At 55.1% G+C, this 12221-nt stretch overlaps 1 protein-coding gene across 3 annotated transcripts in view; it reads right to left on the reverse strand.

The window, feature by feature from the left end:
* The window catches only part of PIK3R6 (phosphoinositide-3-kinase regulatory subunit 6), a 58834-nt gene that overhangs the window by 27702 nt on the left and 18911 nt on the right, over nt 1–12221 (reverse strand). For 2 of the 3 annotated variants that reach the window (XM_060647293.3, XM_078437764.2), the window contains 5 exons: nt 3376–3459; nt 2861–2952; nt 2177–2245; nt 1183–1315; nt 377–446 (listed from right to left, as the gene is read on the reverse strand). In XM_060647293.3, coding sequence (XP_060503276.3) covers nt 377–446; nt 1183–1315; nt 2177–2245; nt 2861–2952; nt 3376–3459 — 448 coding nt within the window. Of the gene's footprint in view, nt 1–376; nt 447–1182; nt 1350–2176; nt 2246–2860; nt 2953–3375; nt 3460–12221 lie in introns of those variants that run through there. The other variant, XM_060647296.3, reaches the window with a different exon arrangement.

Consider the following 12221-nt stretch of genomic DNA (forward strand, 5'->3'; position numbering starts at 1 on the left):
GGCCTGGACCGTAAGCAGCCGGGAGCCACCTCTGGCCGGCTGGCTGGCCGGCTGATGCTGCATCATGGCCAAGGGCGGGACGGAGGTGGAACGACAGAACTCCAGACCGGCCCAGTGCTCGTATCACCTTCTGCATGTGAGCGGGAGGGCTCTGAGCCAGCCCCAGAGGACAGACCCACCACCCTGCTTCCTGTGATCTCCAGAGAAGGCAGGCCCCGCCCACCCTTGCAAATACACTCCGCCCCGGGACAAATGCCATGGACAGGAAACTCTGCTGGGGTTCCTCCCCACCCAGCCTTGTCCCCCTCAGTGAGCAGTCATGGCGTCCCAACACCTGGAGGGGACGGAAGCCAGCACGCTGTCAGGGGTCACTCACCTCTCCTGGTAGGGGTACAGCTCACTCGTCAGGTTCTGCTCGGCAATGACCAGCCTTTGGTACAGGGTCCCTGCAAAGCAGACCGCATCAGCCAACCGGCTTCTGGTCTCTGACCCCCATTTCGCACCCTCCACAGAAGGTGCTGGGACTTTTGAGCTCCAGGAACCTCGGAGGAAAAGCAAGACGGTGGATGGAGCTGCACTGCAGCTCTTATCTGAGACGGCTCTCACCTGGGACAGGTCTCACCTGGGACAGCTCCTACCTGGGACAGGTCTCACCTGGGACAGCTCCTACCTGGGACAGGTCTCACCTGGGACAGCTGCTACCTGGGACAGGTCTCACCTGGGACAGACCTCACCTGGGACAGGTCCTACCTGGGACAGGTCTCACTTGGGACAGCTCCTACCTGGGACAGCTCTTACCTGGGACAGGCCTCACCTGGGACAGCTCCTACCTGGGACAGGTCTCACCTGGGACAGCTCCTACCTGGGACAGGTCTCACCTGGGACAGACCTCACCTGGGACAGGTCCTACCTGGGACAGTTCTCACCTGGGACAGCTCCTACCTGGGACAGCTCTTACCTGGGACAGGCCTCACCTGGGACAGCTCCTACCTGGGACAGGTCTCATCTGGGACAGGTCCTACCTGGGACAGCTCCTACCTGGGACAGGTCTCACCTGGGACAGCTCCTACCTGGGACAGTTCTCACCCGGGACAGCTCCTACCTGGGACAGCTCTCACCTGGGACAGCTCCTACCTGGGACAGTTCTCACCCGGGACAGCTCCTACCTGGGACAGCTCTCACCTGGGACAGCGGTCTCCGTTTTCAGCCTTATGGCGCAGTCCAAGGCGACCGTGCAGTAGGGGGCGGGCAGGGTTAGCAACCTTGTGCAAAAGGTGTAGGTTCTCTGGTAGAGCTCCTCCGTGATGCCCGTGGCCTGGGTGGGAGGGAGGAGTTGGGTGCCCAGAGCCCTAGGTCACAAAGGGTGCTGGGTGGGTGGGAGGGTGGGGTGGAGAGGAGGAAAGGCAGGTCTGACAGCCAGACCTGGGCTCACACCTCCCTCGCAGACGTACACCCTTAGTCTCTTCACCCGGCACCTGAAAGACACCTCTCGGACACCCCACTCAAACTCGCCCCAAAGGGGATCCATCTCACCCTGTCCTGCCAGCAAATCCACTCCCCTCCCCTCCCCTCTGCTTGTCCGGGCAGCACATTCCTGCTGGGCTCTAGGCTGAAAACTTGGAGTCTCGTCTCCAGCCTGCCGGGCGCGATATCCCGCAGGCATGACGCTCCCAGTGCAGTGGCCACGGGGCTCCGCTTCCTCCTGCGCCTTCTGCCTTGGCCCGAGCCCAGCCCCCTCCTGCCCCTGGATCCCGGCAGCCCCCGAACTGTTCTCTCTGCCCCTCATCTCCCTCGCTGCCCTCTCCCACCCCCTGCGACTGTACACAGCTCCTGATCGCTGTTGTCCAGACATTTTCTCGGTGGCTTGTCCCTTTCCTAAGCAGGGATCAGTGATGGCCCCCGGGGCGCGTGGGAACAATCCCGAGGACCCCATTCCGGCATTCGAGGCTCTCATGCCTCCCGCGCACTGCTTTCCCAACTTCCTCCCCAGTAGCCCGCTTTGTGTATTAGGGACAGGGCACCGCGAGTGTGGAGAAGACGGTTTGGGGCAGGCCACCCAAGAGTTCTCCTAGGCGCGCCCAGGCAGAGACTGCGTGTCTCCTGCGGGAGAGGACAGTGTCTGGCCCTGCCACGTGTGGGTTGCCACGACCGCCCTGACCCTCGGCGTCACGCTCACCTTAGTGAGCACATACATTAGCGTGTGCAGCAAGGGGATGATCGCATGCCGGATGTCCTCGCTCTCTGCCTGGAAAACAGGAGATCGCAGGGCATTTACTGGTCTGCGGGCCCGGGGGAGGGGGCATGGGGAGGTGTGGAGGGTCACTTTCGGCGGTCCAAGAACGGTTTTGAAAACGTCATCCTAAGGGAAGGAGGGGAGCCCCGGAGGCGGGGCTTGCCCTGCGCCTGGGGGCGGGGGTGGGAAGTGCCAGGCCCCGCCCCCCCCCCCCCCCCCACTCTTCCCCTTGCAACGCAGGAGAGAGCCAGAGTGGATATTATTTTTTTATTCAATGTTAATAAAAAATCACGTCAAAAAAAAAAAAAAAAGAAAGAAAAGGTCATAAGAAATAGGCATTTATGTTTATCGATATTCTGTCTCTCTGCCAGTGGGGGCTTTTCCATTCACGGTCCTGGGGGAACAGGCTAAGTCAAGTGAAGTAATGAGAGTCAGGATCAAGAAAATCTCACTGACAGAAGCGTGCGGGAGGGAGACACGGCTGGTAAACGTCATGCTGGCGGTCCACAAGTGACCGGAGTCTGGGGGACGCGGCTCTGATGGCCCCGAGGCCCCAGCTGGCTGGGTCTCTCTCTCCCTCTCCCTCTCTCCTACCCCCGCCCGCCTCCCCGAAGCCCCAGAACTCACCTTCTCCAGTTCTCTGAGCAGAATGCGGACCAGAGCCGGACTCTTTCCAGGATCTCGCTCCACCTTCTTATGCAGGGACCATCTCCACATGCCTGGCCGGGAGAAAGGGGAGCCCGGCACACGTAGATGGGGCAGGGGGCTCTTAGCGGGGGACCCCCGGAGCGGGACCCTGTGCCCTGGAGCCCCAGACCGTGACTCTGAGCAGCCACGAGTCTGACCCCTCAGCTGGGCATCTGGCTCTGGGGCCACATGGCTGGACTTCTCACCCGTGGAATCCTGCTCTGCTGATATTTGAGGACAGGGGGCTCTCGGGGCGGAAAGGCAGGCAGAGGGACACTAGGGGGACACAGGTGTATGCCTGTGGCTTAGGGACCGGCGATGTTTGTAGGTCTGCGCCCGGGGCCACGTTTCTGGGAGTCTGGCGGGCGCAGAGGGTCGAGGGGAATTTGGTTCGCCAGGGGGGTTGGGAAGGTGGTTGGGAGAGATCGTGGCAGAGGCCGCCTGCTGGCTTTTACCTTGGTTGCTCTGCAGGGCCGGGGCCTGGGCGCCGAGCTCCCGGAGCACGGCCTGCACACTCCGTTGGAGATCCAGCTCAGCATCTGGGCGGCAGGGGCGGGCGAGCATTGAGGCCAGGAGCTTTGGGGCCCCCGGCGTCCCCCTCCCCCCCACCCCTGCACTCCCTGAGACCGTCTTCAGCCCCCCTTCTCCAAGCCCCGAGAGGTGCCCCAAAGTGGCCAGCTCAGAGCAGACAGCGGGCACACGGGCCCGAAACACAGCCTTCCAGTCACCATCTCCGTGTGCTCTGTAAAACCAGAGTGCTGTCAGTGTGCCCCCGGCGGTACGCGGGATGGTTTTATAGGGCCCTCAGATGGTCCTAAAACAATCGAATCACTAGGCTGTTATTTTAATGTGTGCTCGAAAAAAAAATTTTTTAATGTTTATTTCTTTATTTTGAGAGACAGAGAAAGCGAGCGAGCAGGGGAGGGGCAGAGAGAGAGAGAGAGAGAGAGGAGAGAGAGAGAACCCCAAGCAGGCCAGCGCAGAGCCCGACATGGGGCTCGAACCCACAAACCACGAGATCATGACCGGAGCCGGAATCGAGACTCAGACTCTCAACCGACCGAGACACCCAGGCGCCCCTGAAAAACAGTATTTCTAAGGCGTTCCTCAATCGATACATGAAGTGAAAATTTAAAGCCAACCGAAAGAAACGGGTCAGATAAATGCTGGGGCAGGAGGTGACCGTGCCCCTGATCAAGGGAACTCGGGCTCTAAGTCGCCTTCCCCACCCCCAACCCCCATCTTGGCCCCGGTCCTGCCTTCCGCCTGCCTGTGGACTGGTTTTAGCAGAACCCTCTCAGCAGGAACCTGCACCCTCGGTGTCTCCTCCCAGGGATCTCCCATCCGCTGGCCCCCTCGCCGTCCACTGGCTACAACCCCCCAGCCGTCTGTCTCTTTGGGGGCCGAGCCCCTGTTGAAATGGCCTCAGATCCAGTCCTCACCATCTGAACAAGTGAGGTTCACTGGTAACGGGGAGGAGGCCCCTGGCCCATCTCCCACTACGGGGAGGTTAGCTGGGCTCTGTCCGGGCAGCCCGTCGCCTGCTGTGGGGCCACGACGGGGAGCCGTGGGCCCTCACAGTCTCCTCCTCGGACACTGGGGCCCTTTTCCGTGCCTGACTTCCACGCAGGGGTCCCCCAGCCGCCCAGCTGAGCCCTTCTCTTTCTCCTTCCCTCGGATCCAGATGTCGGTCCGCACCCTCTCCCTTTCCTGCCCCCGAGGTGTGCCCCCCACCTCGGTCCCCGCGTGGCCACCCTGCTTCTCGAAGGCTCGGGGCTAACACAGGAAGCCCGAGAGATGCTCTCCACACCACAGATCCCTCTTTACCACCAGCTCCCGACAAGAGATCGAATTTACAGGCAAGCGTGTGCGTTCTTGGGTTCTCGGACGCTGCAAACCACACGCGTGTCTGGGGTTCCTCTTTTGCTTGCTTGTCAGGAAACTTACAGTCAGACTGGGGCCCAGCGTCACAAATCAGCTCATCTCAGGGGTCAGGGACCTCTCCTCCCTCATCCTCTTCCTGATCTTGGTTTACCTCCTACTTAACATAGATCTTAATTGCCTCAAGTGCCTTGGGAAGCAAGCAGGATCGAGATCACAATTTTCAGAAACCAGCGGGTTGCAGTTCAGGAGTTAGAATGGGGTTAGCCGAGGACCCGGGGTGAGCCGGGGCTTGGGGACCGGCCCCTCCAAGGCTCTGGTGTGAGCTCTGTTAAGTCGGCCACCTGGCTTCTCCAAAACCCTCACCTTCTACCTGCCTCTCCCCTGTCGCCCTGGGGCACATTGAGGCCCGTTCTGGAGCCTTCCCCGAGGCTGAGAACGGGCACTGGCTGTTACACCCCACGTCTGGCCACCCAGCCACCCTGCTGGGCACTGAAGCATCCCCCCACACTGGCCAGGATCACGAAGCCTGGCACAAGGGCTGGCCGCAAGCTGTCTTCCCATCTACCTGTCTCCACCTTGCATGAAGATTTAAGGAGTCAGTGCAGGCTGAGTTATGAAAACATTATGTTATGTCTACTTTCTTCTTTCCTCCTTCCTTCCTCCTCCTTCTCCACCCGCCTCACCAAGGACCACACAGGCTGGGAACCGTGAACGCGGTGATCTCCCCCCTGCCCCCTCACTCAAAGGGCAGTCAAGCCTTTGTCTTCTGAGCCCTGGGTTCCTCCGCTTTGCAAAGGGAGTTCAGCTTTTATGTTTCAGAGAAAAAATAGAGAAGTTGCCAGTAGCCCCAGGAGACAACCCCAAATAAAGTGTGTTTTCGAAAGTCTGGGCAGCCAGAACAAACTCTCGGGCTTTGGTCCACATCTGGTTTGCAGACGTGTTTTGTTTGGGCTTGCAGAGTGTCTCGAAAGGAAAGAAGAAAAAGGAATCAGCTGCCAACATTGACAAATCAGGAGATTTTGCATAAAAGTTGGGTTTCTGGCATCTCTTGAAAGTCCATTGACATCAGGCACACATTATCCTCACATGGGGGCAGTCGATGGGGCACAGCTCTTCTGGTTCCTCACAGTGCCTCCCCTCCTGGTTTCCCCCATCCACACCCTCTACCCGGCCCCTGAGTTTGAGACCCCTGTCAAGGGGACTGAGACGATGAGCTGGATTATCTCAGAGGGGTGGGGGTGAAGGCTGATGCTTTTAGTTCTAGAGGAGAGTGATAACCCAAAGGGAAGCAGAGAGGCTAGAGTCCCCTGGATTTGGAGAGCCCAGACCAGGGCCAGCTGGGACACAGCTCACCGGGGGTGGCAAAGATCTCGGCTCAAGGCAGGTGAGCACGAACCTCTGACCTTGAGGGCCACTGCTGTGGTCTCCTGGGTCACCTTTGCCAGCACTCAAGAATGTCCCCAAAGGAACCCCCTCTCTCCCTATGCACCATGCAAGCCTAGCCAACCTGTCCAGGGGGCTGCAGCTACAGAGGACTGAAGACCACGGACTTTTCCATCATGAAGACTTTGTAACCCCTGGGCTTACAAGATCACAGAGAGGGGGAACCACCCCCAAGTGAATGACATTGGAATTTGTACTGGCCGTGGCAAAGGAGAGCTTGAAGCTGGATTTGATTGCATGAAGCAAAAGAAAGAAATGGAGTATTTCTTGTGCCTCAAGCGTCTCAAGGTTGTTCATATACGACATGCACTTCTACCATCATTCTTGACTCAGAACGGCCAATAAATAAATAAACATTCCTAATTATTATCCTCCCCTCCATCCAGGAATGTGGGATGTTGTCACGTTACTATTAATATCTGACATTTGTTTTTTTAAATTTTTTTTAACGTTTATTTATTTTTGAGACAGAGAGAGACAGAGCATGAACAGGGGAGGGGTAGAGAGAGAGGGAGACACAGAATCAGAAGCAGGCTCCAGGCTCTGAGCTGTCAGCACAGAGCCCGACGCGGGGCTTGAACTCACGGATGGTGAGATCATGACCTGAGCTGAAGTTGGACGCTTAACCAACCAAGCCACCCAGGCGCCCCAATATCTGACATTTAAATAGCACTTGAAAGGAATACACACAGAAAGTCGTACGCAGGCATGGCAAGACAATGTCATGTGTTCATCAAACCAATCTCACGTTTGTCGTGGGTAGACGGGAAGACTACATTTCCCAGACCCCCCTGCAGTCATGGGAGCCATGTGCTGAGTCCTGTCCAATGGAATACGGTAGACACAACATGTGACACATTCACGCCCGGTCCTAAAATCCTCTGCACTAGCCTCCACCTCTCTCTTCCCATTCCGTGGTGACCTTGGAAGACATGTTCAAGATGGCGGCACCACAAGAAGGAGGGAGAACTCAGTCCCCGGAAGACTGGAGCCCACGCTGGATGGCGGTGTGCGAAATAAGCATTTGTTGTGCTAATCCACTGACATTGGGGTTATTTGTTACGGCGGCTAGCATTCTCTGACTGACCCATGTACTTGCAGAACATTTTCTGGCATATTACCTCATTGAATTCTCAGCAGAGCCCTGGGGATTTGCCCTACAAATACTCTTCTCTCTGTTTTTTAGATTCCAGGTCGAGAGCTCTTACCCTTGCCCCATATTGCCTCTCCAAGCACAGAGGTCAGGCCCAGAGGGATCGGAGAGGCTCTCATCCCATTTTACAGATGGGAAAATGAGGCTCTGAGGGGAGAGGTGATTTACATAAGGCCACAGAAATGCGGGAACAGAGCTTTCTCTTTGGCAAAACCTCTTCTTCTAAAGCTGCACTCTTACATGTGTCCATCCACCTGCTTACTCAGAAAAGGGAGAGGAGGAAATTCCCAGGTGAGATTATGAACATATGTCTTATCTATGAGTGTCTGGGCTTTGAGTGCTGAAAATCAATATGCTGGATAAAGTCGCCCGCACAAAGATTCCCAGCTCTCAGGCCAGGGTAGGTGTTATGAGCCAATAGGGAGGGATGGAGAAGTAGGGTTTCGGGGTCCTGACCACAGTAGGACCCCCTTAGCTCAAGGTCCACTCTTCAATTTCTGGCCATTCCAGCCTTCTGTGATCCCAGACAGAATCACATCTCTCCCAAACGCTTCATAGAATGTTTTCCTTTTCCCCCCTTCCTAATCTTGGCTTCACAGGAGAATCACTCAGAAAGCTTTAAAAAACACTAATGTACAGGGCGCCGGGGTGGCTCAGTGGGTTGAGCGTCTGACTCTTGATCTCATGTTTCATGAGATCAAGTCACACGTTGGGCTCTGTGCTGACTGTATGGAGACTGATTGGGATTCTCTCTCTTCCTCTCTCTCTCTCTGCTCCTCCCCTGCTCTCTCTTTCTCTCTCTCTACTCCTCCCCTGTGCGTGTGCTCTCTCTCTCTCAAAATAAAATAAAATAAACTTTAAAAAACCTCACTAATATACAGCTCACCCGAAACCAATTTAAATCAGATATTAGAGTATGAGAACTAATGTTTGTTTGTTTGTTTTCTAATAGCTCTCCGGGACAGTCTAATGTATCATCAGGATGTGAATTACTGTCTTAAGTGATAAGCTTAGAGTTCTGGGTAATTGACCTGTTAGTCAAGAAAGGAGTCAAGTGCAAAAATGCTCAGGCTTCCCAGAGGACAATCATCCTTGCATTAAGAACGAAGGTCACAGGGTCAGAATGGCTCCTTCCTGGCTGTCACGGTGGCAGAAGGAGGTGCAAAGGAAATAATTGGAGAAAGTTGAAAGTTGTCATTGTTTGTTAGCTTGTTTTGCAATAGGTGTGGTGTCTGTTCAGAAATGTAACTGTGGTGGGGCGGGGGGGGCGCCTGGAAGGCTCAGTCTGTTAAGCGTCCGACTTCAGCTCAGGTCATGAGCTCACGGTCCGTGAGTTCGAGCCCCGCGTCGGGCTCTGTGCTGATGGCTCAGAGCCTGGAGCCTGTTTTCGATTCTGTGTCTCCCTCTCTCTCTGCCCCTCCCCCACTCATGCTCTGTCTCTCTGTCTCTCTCTCAAAAATAAATAAACATTAAAAAAATAAAAAATAAAAAGGGAAGAAACATAACCCTGGGAGCTGGGCAGTAGACATCAGTGCTCGAGGTCCAGCCATGACATGAAGAAAATCTTCCAAGATTTTTCCAAGCAGACCAGTCTTTGTCTTCTGCAAGTTACCCCACACCTACTTGTCATGGTTAATTTTATGTGTCAACTTGACTAGGGCCACAGGGGCCCAGATATCTGGTCGAACATTCTTCTGAGTGTCTCTACGAGGGTGTTTTTGGATGAGGCAAACATTTAAATCAGTAGACTGAGTCGGCAGGTGGCTCTCCCTAACGTGGGTGGGCCTCGTCCAATCAGTAGAAGGCCTGAATAGAACAAAAGCCTGACACCCTCCACCCGCCCCCAAACAACCTTCATGGTAACGTGAATAAATCTTTATAACAAATATGATAAATCTCCTTATAATAAATATATATCATAACTCTCATAATAAATATAATAAATCTTATAATAAATCTCATGCTAGAGGTGCCTGGGTGGCTCAGTGGGTTAAGCATCTGACTCTGGATTTCGGCTCAGGTCGTGATCTCATGGTTCGTGGGACTGAGCCCCGTGGCGGGTTCTGTACTGACAGCATGGAGCCTGCTTGGGACTCTCTCTCTCTCTCTCTCTCTCTGTCCGTCTCCCCTCTCTAAACAAATAAATAAATAGATAGATAGATAGATAGATAGATAAATGTTAAAAAAATAAATCTCATCCCATATATGTGTGTATATCCTACGGGGGCTGTTTCTGTGGAGAAAACCTCGCTAACACAGCCACAGAGGACCACGGCATCCATCCGCATCAGGAGGAGTGGACATGTCCCTCCAGACAAAAGGGTGACAGGCAACCTCAGGTCAGTTGGGACACACAAAATTATCACCCAAGAGGTTGAATTTGCGACTCTCAAGGGACATTTCCCTCCAACTAGGGCGATGGAAAGAATTGCCCTATTCTGCTTTCTGGGCATCAGCCGCCAGAATCAGCACCCCCTCCCTGGACGGAGAGGGAGAATGCACCAACAGACTCTTTCTGGTCCCCTCTCTTTGAAAACTAACCCCAGGGCCCATTACTTTACGCCGGGTGAGCCATAAAACAGTCGAGGACAGCACAGGTCACCTGTGGCCCTGTTCAGACGGGGGACTCCTAAGGCAGGTTAGTTCTGTGCAGGGGAATGTCACTTAGCAGCTTGTTTTCCATTTCAGAGGGTGACTTTTCCCCCACCTTGAGCCCGGAGCTGGGGTCCGTTCTCCCAGATCCCACGAGTCCCCGCACGCTGACCACGTGGACCTCGCGGACCGGCCTCCCAACCGGGGACTCAGGACTCGCCTGAAAAGCCCCGGTGCTCCCACAGCTCCGTCTCGACACCTCAGCTTACCGAAATCTGCCCTCAGCACCCAGACGCACCATTGGCTGGAGTCATGTGGCTCCCGCTTCTCTTTTATGCCCATGCCCGGGGCCCCCTGACCCCCACGTGGAACAAGGGCTCAGGTCGTTCAAAAATGGTTTGCATCCTTGTCCCTGTTTGCAGGGATGGCCAAATGACAGTAACTCGGGCGCCTCGGAGCGTTGCCTTTTGCATGCCTCTAAAGAAATACCTTCCTTTGGGGCGTCTGGGTGGCTCAGTGGGTTAAGTGGCCGACTTCGGCTCAGGTCACGATCTCGGGGTCCGTGAGTTCGAGCCCCGCGTCGGGCTCTGTGCTGACAGCTCAGAGCCTGGAGCCTGCTTCCAATTCTGTGTCTCCCTCTCTCTGACCCTCCCCCATTCATACTCTGTCCTCTCTCTGTCTGAAAAAAAAATAAATAAAAACGTTAAAAAAAATTAAAAAAAAAAAAAAAAAAAAAGAAATACCTTCCTTTTCAGGGGCCCCTCTTCTGAACGCTAGGATGAGAGAACCCCTTAGGGCTACAGGAAGGTGGGGCAAGTTCTAGGCATCTGTAATTTGGGAAGACAGCCGGGACAACTTCAGTTCTGATCGTGATGGCAAGACGCCCCTGGGGAGCTCCCGGGGCCAGCATCCTAGTTGGGGGATGTTTTCTTTCCCCCATTTGATTCGGGGGCGGCCATCGGTCACATCTTCGGTGGAGGCTGCCGGGGGTCTCGCCCGCCCGGCAGCCCTCTCTGCTCATTGTAGTCTAGGCGCCCTGCTTTGCCTTGGCCTGGAGCAGACACAAAACCAAGCTGGCCAGTGGACTCTCTCTCCCTCTGGGTGAGCCCCGCGCAGGTGATGGCCAGCAGGCAGGAACGCGTGAAGGGCACTCTTTGTGTTTGGGAAAACATGCGTTTCTACTGCTTGTATGCAAAGGAACTTCCCTGGCACACCTCTCTTCCTAACACGCAGCATGGCGTGCATCTAATGTTCTACGTAAAGCCAGCGCAAAGTAAGTTGGTTTTGAAATGTTGAGATTTTTCGGGGCGCCTGCGTGGCTCAGTCGTTTGAGCGTCCGACCTCGGCTCAGGTCATGATCTCACAGCTCGGGAGTTTGAGCCCCGCATCGGGCTCCGGGCTGACAGCTCAGAGCCTGGAGCCTGCTTCTGCTTCTGTGTCTCCTTCTCTCTCTGCCCCTGACCCACTCGCACTCTGTCTCTGTCTCTCTCAAAAATAGGTGAACATTTAAAAAAATTTTTTTAAAAAGTAATATTGAGATTTTCACACTGCTGGCCCCCACTCTGCCATCCTCTGGACCGGGCAAACCCCAGCTGGTGAAAGATAACCCGGAATATCGCAACACAGGGATTTGCGGGCTTGCCTGATTCAGCCCGAGCCTCTTCCGGCTGTGGGAGGCTCTGACGGTGACGGGGTGTGGAAAGGATGCGTGTCTTAGGGATAATAACGACCCGTGGAGCTTCACTTGCCTTGGCTGTGCCTTCCCCTTCCCTGGGATAGGGGTCTTCCGGGGCATTAGCGTCTAAGCCTCGTGAGAAGTGCTCTGTGACTTCCTGGGTGACCATTAGGGGATCCGCATCTTGAGGGAAAGGTCATCCCTCGTCCCAGGTTGACAAAGTGTGAAGAGCGTGGGCTTTGCCATGAGCTAGACCTTGGTTCTGATATTAGCTGTGCAGCTTTGAGTAAATGACCTAACCTCTCTGAGCCTCTGTTCCCCTTTTCCATAAAACAGGGACAAGGGCATTGATATTGTCCCACACAGAACCCTTCTGACGACTGCCCCGGGGAAATCCACAGCGAAATCGTTAAGGGCACGGCGCTGGAGCTCGTCTGCTGGGGTCAAGTCCCAGTTTGACTGTACAAAGCTACGTGGCCTTGGGAGCAATACCTGTCCCCGGCCGGGCCTCACTTTCTCTTTCTGTAAAATGGGGGCAGCGATAACATCTATCT

The sequence above is a fragment of the Panthera onca genome, chromosome E1, assembly GCF_046562875.1.
Source record: "Panthera onca isolate mPanOnc1 chromosome E1, mPanOnc1 haplotype 2, whole genome shotgun sequence".
Classification (NCBI taxonomy): Eukaryota; Metazoa; Chordata; class Mammalia; order Carnivora; family Felidae; genus Panthera; species Panthera onca.